The sequence below is a fragment of the Euleptes europaea genome, chromosome 12 (genome assembly GCF_029931775.1).
Source record: "Euleptes europaea isolate rEulEur1 chromosome 12, rEulEur1.hap1, whole genome shotgun sequence".
Classification (NCBI taxonomy): Eukaryota; Metazoa; Chordata; class Lepidosauria; order Squamata; family Sphaerodactylidae; genus Euleptes; species Euleptes europaea.
This window is the reverse complement of record NC_079323.1, coordinates 48301918-48318470: the sequence shown is the minus strand read 5'-3', so window position 1 is coordinate 48318470 and position 16553 is coordinate 48301918. Positions and strand designations below refer to the sequence as shown.

The 16553-nt window shown below is 40.6% G+C and overlaps 1 protein-coding gene across 1 annotated transcript in view; it reads right to left on the bottom strand.

Annotated features, from left to right (window-relative positions):
• Window positions 1–16553, bottom strand: part of ROBO1 (roundabout guidance receptor 1) — a 711324-nt gene that overhangs the window by 81234 nt on the left and 613537 nt on the right. The window contains exons 9-10 of the mRNA XM_056858074.1: window positions 5568–5692; window positions 1959–2130 (exon numbers count right to left, since the gene is read on the bottom strand). Coding sequence (XP_056714052.1) covers window positions 1959–2130; window positions 5568–5692 — 297 coding nt within the window. The remainder of the gene's footprint in view (window positions 1–1958; window positions 2131–5567; window positions 5693–16553) is intronic.

Sequence of the window (16553 nt, the reverse complement as noted above, 5' to 3'; positions counted from 1 at the left end):
ACTTCCTCCCAGCATTACCTCGCGGCTGCACTCTTTTAAAGGGGCCGGGTTCAGGACCCTGACGGGCCGGATCCGGCCCACGGGCCGTAGTTTGAGGACCCCTGATCTAGACAATTCAATCTTGCAATTTTGATATTAAATCAATTTAAGTAACAACATTCTTAACAATTCTAGTTCATTGTACAATTAATGTGTGTGAACAGTATGATTTGCCTATACATGCATTATTTTCCTTAATATATGCAAAATCATTGTTAATGCATGAAAGAACCAGGTCAGATAACATGAAAGCTGGAGCTAATTTACATCATAAAATGACCAGTGTATTTTCTCTTTCTTTCACACGTTTACTGAGTTGTATTACGGCATGAAGTTCATATCCATCCACAGCATGATTGAGCTTCACAGTTAACTTTAATTTTACCTACTCATTAAGATGTATTTCCATATGCTGCTTAATCTTAATTTCCTTGAGAAAGTTGGAATGCCTCATTATAATAATAATCATAATTATGTGTCACTAAGGTCCTCCATATGACAGAACAATGCTAATTCATATTTACTAAAACTATTTTCCTTGATACTCCTCAGTGCTAGTGCAAATGTCACGATAATATTTAGTGCATGGCATGTCACTCATTTCTAGTGCTTAAAACAGGGGTCTCCAACCTTTTTGAGCCTGTGGACACATTTGGAATGCTGACATGGCATAATGGGTGCAGAAACAAAGTGGCTGCCACAAAACAGCTGCCATGGGAGGAGGATCCTGCCAAAAAATGATTGCCACAGCTTAACTTCAGTACAATGGTGTAGATCCTTGTGCTGTGGTGGCAGCTGCTACCAAAGCAACATTTAGAAAAATCTGCAAACCCATCAAATCTCCAATAGTCCATCAGAAGCCTTGTTGGGCAAAAGTCCTACCTGGCCTCACCCACTTCCCAAAAACACTTGGTGGGCACCAAAAAAGGTTTACCAGCTGCCGTGGTGCCCATGGCATCATGTTGGGTACCCCTGGTTTAAAGTACTTCACATACATTGTTTCAGGAAAATTTAGACCCATGTTTTTATCCAGCTGCAGAGGTGTGAAGAAAATTGCCCTATCTATGCAGTACACAAGATTGGCTGCAAGTAGACAGCCACCATAGAGAGTAATTTAATGCAGCCCCAAAAGGTTCACCGGCCTTCAGGATGCAATATATTTTGAGGTTTGTCATACATACATGACGTCTGCGAACCATTTAGACTAGAACTCACTATTCTATAAAACTATAACAAATTTACCTTTTATTTCCCTCTAATAATGTGTTTTTAAAAGTATGAAAGATAAATTTAATTATAAATGTAAAACTTGGGTAAAAATGGACTTGCATGTTTCAGTTTATGACTCTTTTCAAGACATACTATCTTACTAGGGAAAATCTGTGCCATGCTAATTTACATTTACAATGCAGTCTTAAGCAGAGTTATACCCTTCTTACTCCACTGACTTCAAAGCACTTGGCAAATTGTAACTCTGCTAAGGAAGGCACTTAATTTTTCACCACAGTGTTAAGACATGGGTATTTTTACCTACATAGTAAGAACCACATAAACATAATTTGAATGTATTTGAATGGCTGTCTCTCGGAGGAAGACAGAGAGCTCTTCCTGTGGCTGCAGAGGATAGGAATCACAATAATGGGTGGAAAGGTATTGGCTGGATATGAGTTTTTTTATAGTAAGAGTAGTTCAGCAGTGGAATCGCCTTCCTAGAGAGATGGTGAACTCCCGCCCACCGGCAGTCTTCAAGCAGCGGCTGGATGAACACATGTCACATGTCCACATGTTCGGGCTGATCCTAGATGGCTGGACTAGATGGCCTTTATCACCCCTTCCAACTCTATGATTCTATAAACACTGTTGTATTGTTAGAATTGCAGTATAAAACATTATGACAATGAAAGTGATTTTTACTTTACCATCAGTAACCTCCAAGTAGGCTTTTGTTGTGATGCTTCCCGCCACATTTAAAGTCTGGCAGATATAATATCCAACATCAGATCGCTGTACATTTGTAATAGTGAGGTCACCAGTTTGTGAGACAGAAAACCGGCTAGAAGATTGAGGAGGCTGGTATGAAAACAGCAGGTTCTATTGAGGGGAGAAAGGAGAAAGTAGAAAAAGTAGCAATTCAGATTGCTTATAATTCATCTCTATTGATCTATTTAGGGAATTTATATGATGTCTTTTCAGATAGGGCTGTCGATTCAGTTCGGCCCGAACTGAAAAACAGCCGAATTTCCCGATTCGGCGGTTTTTAGTTCGGGACGAACCGAACTAAAAAATGGCGGGAAACCGGGGGAGCCGAATTCAGCGAGTTCGGGAGTTCACGAATAAATTCGGCAAATTCGGGGCGTCAGTAAGCAGCATAACTATCAGTAAGCAGCATTCTCCTCCCCCGGCCAATCGGTGGCCAAGCTGGGTCTTCTTCTGGCCAATCAGTCAGGATTGAGTACTGTAGGAATCAGCTGCTGCGCGGCCGGGCCGGGAAGAGAGAGTAAGAGAATAACAATTTATATGCCATTAAAGGTTTATGAATGAATGTATGAATGAGAGTGGCTGCAGGGGGCACATTTTTGGGGGTAGAGACCCCAAACTTTCAGCGGAGCTTCAGACGAGCCTTCTTAAGAGACCCACCAGGTTTTGTAAACATTGGGTCAGGGGGTCCCGAGATATGGGCTCCACCCCTTTTCCCTCCCCCTTTTCCATTTCAGTGGCTGCAGGAGGCGCTTTTTTGGGGGTGCAGCCCCCAAACTTTCAGCATAGCTTCAGATGAGCCTTCTTAAGAAACCCCCCAAGTTTTGTAAAAATGGGTTCAGTGGGGGCAGAAATATGGGCTCTCCCCCTTTTCTCTTTCTGTGAATGCAGGGGGTGCATTTTTGGGGGTGCAGCCCCCAAACATTCAGCATAGCTTCAGACGAGCCTACATAAGAGACCCCCCAAGTTTTGTAAACATTGGGTCAGGGGGTCCCGAGATATGGGCTTTCCCCTTTTCCCTATTGGGATGAATGGATCACCCGATACTGTATGCATCTCCAGAGCGGCAAAACCTTCCGTGCTTCAATGGAATCATATTGAATTACCCAGTCCTCCCAGCCCCTCCTGATGGAACAGAAGACAGCCACAGTAAGCCCCCTTTGGGGGCTTTAATCTATAATTTTCCTCCTGTGTGTGTGTGTGTGGGGGAAGCAGAGTCTGTGTGTGTGTGGGGAGGGAGCAGTTTCTGTGGGTGGGGGGGAAGCTTTCGCCCGTTCTGCCTGGAGTGTGTGTGCCCCCTCGAGTCTCTCTCTCCCTGGTTTGAGGGGGGGCTTCAGTTTTGTGTCCTCAGGTTTTCCCTCATTCATAAGATCGGTTAGGTCTATTTTGATGCTTGCTCAAAACTGGTTTTCAAATGGTTACTTAAAGAATGCATTTGCCTGGTCCCGGGTCTGATGCAAAAGGGGAAATTCCACACCCTCCTGCTCATTATGCATAGCTAGCTGCCTCTGTCCCTTTCCATGGTTTGCAAACTCCCAGGTGTCAGGTGTTGCTTTGCATGGTTGCTAAGGTGTTGCTTTGCAGTTGTGGGTGTTGCTTTGCAGTTGTGTTGCTTTGAAGGTTGCTTTGCAGTTCAGTTGCTTTGCAAACTTCTTAGCACCTGCCCCGCCCTTGCTCTCAGCTGTTTGTTGGGGCTGGGAGCTTTGTGCGTGGGCGGCAAGCTCTGCTCAGAGATGCACATTAAGGGTGGGGGGGACCCCTTTCGGGCCCCTATCTCAGCCCCCCTGATCCAATCTTTACAAAACTTGGAGGGTCTTGCAAGAAGGCTCCTTTGAAGCTCCGCTGAAAGTTTGGAACCTCTACCCCCAAAAATGCCCCCCTGGAGCCGCGGAAAGGCGCGGTTGTGTTTTTAATGGCTTTATTCGGCCGAATTTTTTCCCCGAACTTTGAATTCGTGCCAAATTGCACGGACCCGAAGCGGGGGAGTTCGGACTTCGGCATTTCCCGAATCTAAATGGGCCAAATTCAGCCGAATCCGAACTATACCGAATTTTTTTTTTCAACAGCCCTATTTCCAGAGTCCTGTCCAGGGTAGCTTGCAAGTAAAAGCAATACCATAAAATCATAATCTATCATATAAAAATCAAATAAGCTAGGGGCATGAAAACAGCACAAAAAACCACTGAGCACCCTAAAAATACCAATAAAATAGATCTCAGAGCAGATGCAGAACATAAAACTGCTAATAAGATAAACCCCCTTAGTTAAAAACCTTTGCAAAAATAAAGGTTCGGGTAGTATCCTTCCTGCTATGTAAATCTGCACAGATTCAGGTATGTACTCTGTTTCAACCCTGAAGTACCTTTAAATAACCAAACCAGTCATGAAGGTACAGAAAGTACAGTGGGGACTATCTTGTGTTTGCAGGGAGTGCCACATGTATGATTATCTGTCCACTGGGCAGAAACTGGGTGTGCATGCTTGATGCATGGAGTTCTTGGCAAGAATCACTGGAAAAGACAATCATGCTAGGAAAAGTTGAAGGTAGCAGGAAAAGAGGAAGACCCAACAAGAGATGGATTGACTTTATAAAGGAAGTCACAGCCCTCAGTTTTCAAGACCTGAGCAAGGCTGTTAAAGATAGGACATTTTGAAGGACACTGATTCATAGGGTTGCCATGAGTCAGAAGTGACTTGACAGCACTTAACACACACAACACTGTTTACAGGTAGATGTTGCATTTGTATTACAATTCATTATAAGCTATTCCCCCCATTCGTCATGAGGTCTGAAACACCATACATACATTACATCAAATGCCGAGTTCAGTTTTCAGTGCCTATGTAAAAACAATACCCTGACCTGGACAGTCTGGCTAGCCAGATTGCATCAGATACGAGAAGCTAAGCAGAGTTGACCCTGGCAAGTATTTCGATAAGAGACCTCCAAGGAATACCAGGGTCATGACACAGAGGTAGGCAATCGCAAACCACCTCTAGATGTCTCTTGTCCTGAAAACCCCACCAGGGTCACCATACGTTGGCTGCAAGTCGATGGCCACCCCCCCCCCCAAAAAAAAACTTCTTATATTACACAAAGAAGGGAGATTTTTTAGTGCTGTTACTTTCTGATAGCTATCAGTTCTTAAAACCATTACCAAAACAAACAGGATGTATCATTTTTCATTAGCTCTTACCATTCTTATCACTGATCTTGTGTTCTCATTTTCTTGCTAAACATTGGAAACTGTTTAGTGAGTGAAGGGAAAACAGCTTAATCTAAAATTCATTCACAGGCTATTTGCTACTTTTTAAAGAACTGAAGTGTAATTAAAAATTGGCACACATGACGTGCATCTCCTGGGCTATATGCAGTCCATAGCCATGAAATGCAGAAAGCTGCCTGACTAGTTTTGCAGCCTGTGTGAAGATACCACTCACATGGTAAATGACATTGTACCCAACAGGGGCATATATTGAAGTCCAATTGTCTGTGTTTTCTTCGGAAGTGTCCTGTGATGGACTGTACGCAGCTAAAGTCTTAATTTTACCTGACTTCCTTCTCTTCGCCAAAATATTGCTGGTTGAGGGTTCCCTGTGGCTTCACACGGGAAAGTCACTGTTCTGCCTAATGCAGCCACCTGGTCACGAGGTTTCACAACAAAATGTGGTGGCTCTAAAGGGGAAAATGTACAGCAAAATTAGAAGAACCCATTTTTTATCTACATGAATTAGAGACTTACATACAACATTTAAATCATACAGAGAATGGTTCTCCTTAGAATAAAGAAAACATGGTTCAGGCCCGACACTGACATTGTTTTGCAAGTCCTGGTGTCACAGTTGCTTCTACGTAAATCTCCTTTATGAAACCACAATAGAACAGCCTTTTGTCTGAAGTCTCACAAAGCCTAATTACTTTCAGTGAGGTTTCTTACAAAAGTACTCCAGGGGGTGCCAGAATCTTAAAGGAGAGGAATTTCCAGCAGTCACAAGAAGAACCAGAAACACTCCCTGTATTAGTAATTCCTATGGTAAAAACCACTAAATGATTGCAAATTCAGGGTTTAGATACACAAAAGTCATCATCTTTGCTTTAGTGAAGTTTAGGAGTCATTTAATAGCTTCCATAAGAGGCTTGATTTTGATGTCATTTGGTTGTTCAAAAATTTTTTTTTCAACTTAGCTCAGAAGCCCTAGGATTGCTACTGTGTAAATTATAAGCATTTAAAAATCTTCAATGCAATTACTGAAGAGGAATGAATTTAAAGCAACAGTGAAGCAGAATGTCTCCTTCATTTACATAGGCAAGGGCATGTTCAAACAAAATATATATGTAAATGAAGGCAAATTTGAAACATCTGCTCATCGTGACATTATAAATACTGCCGGCATTGTCCAAACTGTTTGATTTATAGAGACTTAAATGGCCATTTCATCTAGCAGTAAATAGAACGTCAAAAATTATGTCAGTTACATTGAGATATGGCAGTTGAGTGTATTAAGCACAGTGAATGAACTAGACTAGAAGATATGTTTTTTTTTTAATTCCTCTGTTTTAGCTTTACCCTTTTAAGCTTCAAAAGAACAGGCTTTATATAAGAGACGTGTTTAGTGGTTTGTGCTTTTCAACTCTAACTCACCAGACATCTGAAAAAACTAATTACTTCCTCTGTTTCCTTACTGATTGCAACAGGTATGACACAATCACATCTGAACACTATTTTGGTACTTAAGGTTTATGCATCACTGATAATCATTAAAAAACCCACTTTAAATGGCTATTCTAAATTTCATGCAGCACAGGAGAGAGAACAGTTACACTATGATCCTACGTGGAGTTACTCCAGTCGCAGCTCACTGAATTCAGTTGACTTAGACTGGAGTAACACTGTACAGGATTGCACTATCGCAGTACAGACCTGGGCAGAGTTACACCCTTCTAAGCCCATTAACTTCAGAAGATTTAGAAGGGTGTAACTGCCCTGAGTTGCAATGGCTGGTTCCCAAACTACCATGCTTTTGGTAAGTCGTCCCAGATCCTAGTCCGACCCCTTACCACTACACCATACCAGCCTTTCACACTTCTGCCTGGTAGTCCAACTCTTGGCGGTAGGGAGAGAAGTTAAAAAAGCCAGTCTCTTTAAAATTTTAAACAGTGTGATCCAACACTATTTGTAAATAGTTACAATGCAAAGAAGTGCAAAAAGTGAAAGCATTTTCTTCTGTAGTCTATATTATAAATTGTATATTATAAATTGTATATTGATTATAATAAAAACACTTTGTTTGGAGCGGTGGACTCTGATCTGGAGAACCGGGTTTGATTCCCCACTCCTCCACATGAGTGGCAGATGCTAATCTGGTGCACTGGATTTGTTTTCCTGCACCTCCACATGAAGCCAGCTGGGTGACCTTGGGCTAGTCATACTCTCTCTGCCTCACCCACCTCACAGGGTGTCTGTTGTGGGGAGGGGAAGGTGATTGTAAGCCAGTTTGATTCTTCCTTAAGTGGTAGAGAAAGTTGGCATATAAAAACCAACTCTTCTTCTTTTATTGCTACCTTTTTAGGAGGAGTCATTTTAAATTCAGGGTCATCTACTTTTATATATAACCTCTTTTTAAGGGGTCTGTCTTCCATCCAGGGTCATTTTCCTTTCAAGTAAATATGGTAACGTTAGCAGAGGACAGACCTTAACTTCCCTTAGCTGTGTGTTCCCTTTTTATTTAAAAAATGCCCCTCTCCCCATTTTCATTGTATGTGAACAGGTAGTTACCTCCCCCCCCCACTGGAGTCTAATATCAGCTGAAACATGCAATTTCTCTGAGGAAAACAGTATGGGGGAAAAGGCTCTGCCTACTCTTCCTACCATGTTTACTTTTAAAGAATATCTAAAATGTTGCAACATCTCAGATCCATCCACCCCACTGATCTCTCGGATCTTTCCTATTCTGGCACCACCAAATCTCTCATGCTATTGACATGCAAAAACAAAATGGCGGTTGCTGCTTTGCAACCAGGGGAAACCAATGCTCTAAACTGGAAGGAGGAGAGTGCTCAGCCAGATATTTTACATGGACCTGCTTTCTCTCCATCCCCACTTTCTCTTTCTCCCTGCTGAGACTATAAGGCAGCCTTCTTCTGCGACCAGAGAAGCAAAGGAACACTCAACTAAAAAACGGTTACAAGCTTTTTAGTTTATCTGACATATGTGTAATGAATCATAATAAGTTATCTTTTTATTTCCTTAAATGGGCCCCATGAAGACCTGCATACAAGAATGAAAGCTAACATCTTTTTCCCATGAAGTATTATGCTAGTTTAAGTCCATCTATTTAGGCTGCAGTAACTCTGCACAAGGTTTTGCTCCTGTTGGCTTTTCCACTATTGCAACTCAGCAAAGCTTAGTTTTCTGGCCAATGTCCATACCAAGGATGTGTCCCCTTTTGGTTCTGTAGTCTAGAGCAAGTGGTATTTGGAGCAACAGAATGTTCTTTCTGCAAGGGAGAGAGGAATCATGCTCTCCGCTACTTCTCCCTCATTTGCAGAGTAGAATAAGCTAAAACAGGAATGTCCAGACTACAGCCCTTCCAGATGTTCATGAACTGCATTTCCTCCAGACAGCATAACCAATGGTCAGGGATTGGAGGAACTGTAATCCATGAACAACTAGAGAGCCATAGTTGATATCTACCACCTGATAATTCAAGTGAAGTAAGAGACTTGTCAAAAAAGGAAGATAAAAATACTGAGCTCCCGGGTCTGGGGAGAGGAGAAGCAAGATCAGTGACACCAGATTTGCAGCCCACAAATAGAAGCTGTTCAAGACAGTTAAGCTCCCCCCCCCCCAAAAAAAAAACTTTGTGGACAGAATGTCTAAAGAAGACCAAGGAAAACCAGATAAAACATAGGCTTGACCTATATGTGCAAATGGTACACCTTTTTCCATAAACTGAAATAAATACTGGAAGGAACAGCACAAATTAATTCAGCCATCACATAAATCGCCATCATGTTATTGTTTATCACATGATTTCTCAGATAAAGAGCACAGAAGAGTTCAAACAATGGTTGCTCAAAGGGCTGGTCAAGCAGAATCCCTGACACTGAGGTCTGAAGGATAGACTGACATACCAGGAATTCCTTCACTGAATGTTATGTTTGCAACGCTCGAAACAAATATTCCTGAAAGCAACTGATACCAAACTGTCTCATCAAATACATAGCCAATGTAGGGAGTAAAGAGACTGAAAGTGTATGTCCCTCAAAGGTATGAGCCCTAGTAATGGTCAATGCCAGTAATATGAAAGCTGCATGGCAAATATTAAAGGCACAGTATCCTCCTATAATATTTGCCTGTTTTGCTCATGGACTGAATCTTCTGTCAAAGGATTATTAAATGTGGATAAAATTGAGGCAATACTGACAAATTGCAGGGTGATTGTGAAAGCATTCAACAATCATCACATTGGTAATTGGACATTAAAGGAAGAAAAGCAGGGAAAGGAAAGTGCTTTTACTGGCAGCAGAAATGAAATAGGACTCAGCTATAAAGTGTTTAGAGAGTTTGCTATGCAGAAAGAATGGCTTGCGCTGTGCTTCAATAGATGGCAGAGTATCCCAGATTATTGCTGTACACATTTGGAAGCAGATTCCCGAGAATGAGGTTTTCTAGATCCAGGTTATAGGAGCATTCAATTTGTTACTATTAGTTTCAGTGGCTATTAAAAAAACTTTTCAAATATTCCTGAGATATTCAGACAACTGAAAAAAAAATTCACTGAGCTTTTGCTGTCTTCACCTCTATCCAAAAAAGTAGTAGTAAAACAAATTATTTGCTAAGAGGTTTGAGTTCCCAGCTTGTCCAGTTCATCTTGTGCAAACCTCTTGGATCCTTAATACAGTGGGCAACATATAATCAAAGACAAGTTATCTTCCGCTTTTGATACAATTATGGACATAATTAATACAGTCTCCAACATCACTGAAATAGCTGTTACGCTGACTACTGTGCAAAAGAAAAGTTGTGGAGCAAAGACATCATTTGATGAGCAGCACAGAACATGTCTCCTCTGACATGGCGGGAGGGATACTGCAACACCTGATTGCTGTCCAGAACTGCCATTAGGATCTTAAGCATTCCACCAACAGCAGGAACAAGAAAGAGTGCAGCTCAATCAAGACAAAAGGAGCAGTAGACTAACAAACTAACAAGGAAGTAATAAAGGAGAAATGTCCTCTGCTGGTAGAAATGGAACACATAACCAGTGCAAAGAGTGACAGTAAACCTAAAGGTGCCTCAGTTACTGATGCAAAATAAAACACTGTCAATGTAAGGTATATCAAGCACAGCTCTTTGGGTATCCTAACAGTGTGTGCAGTTGTAATTTTTAGAGTTATAGCTTTTCCCTTAAATGTAAAAAAAAGCAACATAAGGGAAGTATATGCTTTTGTCTATGGTTTTATGAATGTTCCTATCAAATAATGTCTTCACGAAGTTTTGAATATGTTTGAATATAACATTTAAGTTATACTGCGTGCTTAATTTAATTTCCCCCGAATCGAATATTGCAGTTCAACTATGTTGTGGCTATTGGGAAAACTTTTGATATGTCTATACTGCACCCAAAATTGACACAGGTTACATTTTTAGCTCTGTTTACTAAATATGAGGTGTTTTGTGTGCCTGTCAAGGGAGAATGAGTGCTGGGGAACAACAACAAAAAATGAGTCAAATAAGTATGCAAGATCAGATCACATTATTTAGAGCATTGGAAAGTTTTCTGGAAAACGCTCTGATTCAAATTTTCCCAGAAAACCCAGATCAATACCCACAGTACTGCTTTTACAGAATGAAATCACAGCTGTGCCCCACAATCCAGTAAGACAGCACTATGATTCTTGTAAACACCAGGTTTACATAGCACAATCCTCTTCGCCAGAAAGGTCTGCTGATTAGTAAGTGTCCCTGAGATTAGTAAGTGTCCCTGAGAATCCCTTTCCTTACTGCATCCTTCCTCACTGAACCCTTCTTTCCAGCCAGTTGTGGGCCAGAATACAGACATGGGCCACAACTACTGTTCATGGGTTTTTTGCCCCAATTTGTATTAGTTATAATAACTGTGAATTGAAGAATGAAATATATTCAGTTAATTAATGTGCAAAAGCACATTATGGATGTTACCGAATATCATGCTGCATTGTAGGTAATAAACAGTGAGCACAATGGCACTTACAAACATGGGTCTTCCTTATCTCCCTTTGTCCCCAACATCCCCATGACCTCAAAAAAACTGATGCTATAAGCTGCAGAAAGAAAAGGCCATGGAAGCTACAAGGAGGATGGTGAATCAGGTGAAGTTGTCTTTCCTTACTGTTCCACCGGCAGAGTTCCCACTGGCACATTGGCAATTTGGGGCTGATTTCTGTTGGATTAAACGCTGGAGCCTAATTTGATTGACAGCGGGCTCTGTGCTCCTTTAGAATCAGCCCCTCCCTTCTGGAGACAGTTACTTGTAATCAACTGTCGCTTGCAACTGTCAGTCTATCTCAGTATCACTCAGTATCACTCTGTTTGCTCTCTGCCTCACACTCTATGAAGATGTAACAATGTTGCTGTTAATATGAAGTAAAAGTAGTTGAAACCTCTTAAGGAAAATGTTGTTCATTTTAAAGGACTTTATAAACATTTATTAAATACAGTTTTCTTCAATTTTAATATGTGTGCTGTACATATTCCTCCACATAGTTTCTGGCTGTTTTGAACTCTGCTGCTTTATACAGGTGGAATATCCTGCACCAAGTGAGTGCTGGGATATTGCCCCACAGAAGGGACTGGATTAATGGACTGGATTAATTTCCACCCCCCCCCTACAATTTCAACTGATTCCCCTGCCTCACTGGTGCCCCAAGGCATCCCCCCTCCTCCAGGCTTCTGTTAACAAGTTGTTTGGATATCTCAGGAATCTGCTGGGGAAGGCAGAGATCTGTATCTGCAAGTACCTTCCACCTGCAGTTTGTAGGATCCAAGCTAATATTCGATTTTAGAAATCCCATTTTCTGTGACGGCTTCTCCAGGTTTAGGATGAAACCATCCTCATTTTTCTGCCCTAACTGTACCACAAAAATTCAAAAGAAATACTACTGTTAAAATTGATTTCTGTGTTATGTATAAATGCCATACTACGCACATTATACTTGATCTTAGCCAAAGGCAGAGAAGCAATATAAATGCCATACTGCATATAAATAGTGTAAAATGTCATAAAAGAAACAAACAGAATGAAAACACACAACAAAAATAGGCTCACAATGAATATGTATGAAAAAATAAAGAAATTAAAAATGGCGTATTTGCAGATCCAAAGCTAGATCTCAATCAGACGTACACAATTAAGAACTGTATGCAAACTTAATCAGAATTCAACATTACAACAATTAAAACAGATAGAAATAAGCAACCCATTACCTTTGCTGCTTGACACAAAATTACCTATACTTCAGGCAGAATCTGCTCTTTGCAGTTTGTCCAGTCAATTACAAGTGAAAGATGAAAGCAGAAGCTGGCGGACATGGAAGGGTATGGATGAAAAAGGGGAGAGGAGTTCCATTCACAGGGATAACGAAGATGAGAAGATGGCCAATAACATTTCAACTTACCAGATACAACTAAAAACAAAACAAAAAGAAAAAAATGGAATAAATAAAATCAAATGTAAAATGAACCAAAAAGTAAATAGATGTGTTTTTTTTTTAATTTGCCAGATCCTATTTTACAAAAGTTAATTATTTGAGAAAACGAACATATTTAGGATATAAAAGAAAAGGTTCAACACAGAAAAAGGCTGACTAAACAAATAGTTCCTTTTAGCTGAATAGAAAACTCAATTGTAAATCAGGTGATATGAAGCATGAAACATCAAGGATATATATATATAAAATATGCCACAATGTGAAAAGGATCTTCCTCCCTGCTGAGCAGAGTGATGGGATCATATTCAGCACAGTTACACCCCCAACTTGCTGTAACATTTGAAGATGATTGTCCACTACATCCTTCATGCTGAGAAACAGAATGAAAATGTATTATGATGTTCTATTCATCACATAATCTAGGAGTAATTTTCATAATCGCCTTCAGTGTTCATGGCATTTATATTCCCAGTGAGAAGAAGGAAGGAACAGATAGTCAATACATTAAGGCAGGACTGGCAGAGCGCAGAAATACCCATTCTAGTGGGTAAAGCAACTCTGTTGCGGGTGATGTCTTTTTAAACATTTGTTTTCTACAACACACTGGTAGGAAGAATTCTTCTACAAGTATATTACTGCAGAAAGACCAATTTACATATTAAGAGGCATGTGGTAGTGAATACATATTAAGAGGCATGTGGTCTTCCTCACACATAGATTTAAGCTAGGTTCCAGTAGAACAATTTACTTGGGAAATAAATATTTGGAGTGCGGGCATGCCAAAGTTTTGGCCTTGGTCAAAACCTCCAGTGCTGTACCCCAGTCCCAATTTTAGAAGTAAATCTCTGGCTCATGCTCATCGCCACTGTATATAGACCAGGGGTCCCCAGCATGGTGTCTGTGGGCACCATGGTGCCCACCAAACCTTTTCTAGTGCCCACCAAGTGTTTTATGATATGAAAGTGAGCGGGACCAGATGGGGCTTTTGCCCAGCAGGCCATTGGAGATTTGATTGGTTGTGTAGATCTTCAAAACATTGGTTGGCAGCAACTGCCACCACAGCGCAAGGATCTTCACTACGTGAAAAGGTAAGCTGTGTGTATGTCAGGAAATATTTTAACCAATATTTTCATTTTAAAAGGCATCTTGTTAAGCAGAGCTTTTGCCTGAAATGTTGAAGAGTTTGTATTAGAGGTATGAACAACCTCACTCCCTTACATTTTGCGGTTGGTTTTGCTTCCTGCAGCAGCGATTTCATGGTTAAGTCCACCACCCTGTGTCAGAATTCCAAGGTGCCCACAGGTTCCAAAAAGGTTGGGAACCCAATATAGAGTGTGAGGCCCAAATGCATAATTCTGTACAGCACAGGTACCAGGCACACAATATATCCTTTTTAAATAAGACACGATGAATGTTCTATTAAACATTCCCTCTCCCCCACCTATGATTTAGCTATGTTCCTGATTTCTATGAACTGTCTTCTGGTTGAACTGGGATCATATCAATGGGACATAATAGCTTGCATTAGGGTTTTTAAAGCTGAGAATCTATAGGTTCTTTCTGGTCCTCTGGTTATGTTAACCCTATGCAAGAATGGCAATAAACTACATGTGAGGGCTACATACTAAATGGCCTATATATGTGCACTGTATCTATGTTTTCCCTTGGCTATATATGTGCACTTAAGCATTATAGACCACATACAGTAGAAACTGCAGGAACAACCATGAGGCTATCTTGCATACTTCACTACACCTAATTTCATTAGCTCTGTTCACATGTTACAATGGATGCATGCACATGAGGACATCTATTTGTGCAAAAGAGCCAACATGCATTCACTTTACAAAGGAAACCATGGACCAGTGCCTGGATAAATGTGGGGTTGAACATAACATGAAAATTACTCAACACACATATAAGAAACAATTAAGTGTACACTGTATACAGACTGTGTCTTCACTGTAACTTGTGAACAAGCTTAGTCAGGAATGGGTCAGGATGATATGGAAATCACACAATCTAATCCTTTTTGAATTAATTAAACATCTGTTCCTTAGAAGTTCAATTTGCGTGGGTAGGAAGAGCTAGTCTAGTTGCATCTCACCCCACAAACATTATGCTATGAAAGGAGAGGTTGACCTGCAGTACTACCCTTGTTAAACCTTTCCTCTATACTGATTGCTTAAGTAAACAAAAGCCAATTTGGGTGAGCATTTAAAAATCCTACAAGCTATTTCCTTAATTTCAGACCTATATTTAGTATAACTTAAAATGGGAGAGTTACTGGGCAGCAGCAGTAGTGGAAGGTGACACTGGCGGAGGATCTTTAGTAGACAACAGCAGTGCCACTACGGCTAACCCTGGCTAGTACTGCGCAGAAGAAGGCACTGGTAAACCACTTCTGACCAAAGCCACCGCCTTCAATTTGTAAGACCTTAGCAAGGCTGTCAAAGATAGGACATTTTGGAGGACTTTCATTCATAGGGTCACCATGAATCGGAAGCGACTTGACGGCACTTAACACACACAAAATGGGAGAGGGTCAAAGGTGTTAATGGAAACGCTAAAATGCCTTTCTGACCTTAAACTATTTTTCCAAATCTATCCCATAAGCAGTTATGATGGTTAGAAAATTAACCAATAGTGCTGATCTCACAAAAATAAAATTGCTGAGATTATGTATATACAAACATTCATTTCCAAACTCCAACACACACACATATATAAATGTAAACACACACTATGCATTATATAAACAGATAAAGTACAATAAATGCTAGATTTTTAAAAAAAGAAAACACCAGTTATTCAATGAATAATTTATATAACATTTGACTCATATGTGGTAAATGTCAAAGCATTTTCAGGTTTTTAAAGGGATATTCTGCATATCTAAAGTCCTTCAGTGCTCTCATTTGGTTTTACCCTTTTAGGTGCATATTAAGCATGAATACACTGTCATAATTAAAACATAAATACTGTGAGCATTACAGAAACCTGGTGGAGGGGAGAAAACCAGTGGGATACAGTCATCCCTGGTTACAAACACTATATAATGACAGGGAAGGGCATATTGGAGGGGGTGTTGCTATTTATATCAAGGAAGGCATAGTGTCTAATAAACTATAAACCATAAAAATGGCACACTCATCCACAGAATCCTTGTGGGTGCCGATTCCGGGCCCCAAAGGTAATTTAGTACTAGGGACGTTCTATCGGCTTCCTGACCAAAAGGCTCAGGGTGATCTAGAGATGGAGAATGAAATCAGGGAAGCATGCAAAGGTGATAAAGTAGTAATAATGGGAGACTTTAACTACTCCCAAATTGACTGGATAAATGCATGCTCCAGTCAAGCCAAAGAGACAAAATTTCTAGACATCATCAATGACTGTGCCCTTGAACAATTGGTTATGGACCCAACCAGAAGGGAGGCGATCCTGGACTTAATACTCTGTGGTGCTACCAGCGACTTGCTTCTTTGCATGCACTGATTTGCCCCACCAAACTAATGGAGATTTTTGAGAGAAGAAAAATTTCATGCGTATGAAAGCCCAAAAGCAAATCAGATGATGATATTTAGACTAACCATAACATCCCTAACAGGAAGTTTTGTATATGTGTAGAGGCAGCCCAAAAAGCTGGCGACCAGCATACTGCTGTGTCATGTTCTCCTGCCAGAATTTTAGAGATTTAGCATTTATTTTATCTCATTTTAGTTTAATTTTAATTGGAGAGGCTGCTGTTTATCTCTAGAAGTCCCAGGTAATTAATTTCCTTTACTCCAGCTGGACTTATCTTAATCTGAGACAGAAAAGAAAATGGAGGAGGAACTCAGGCCAG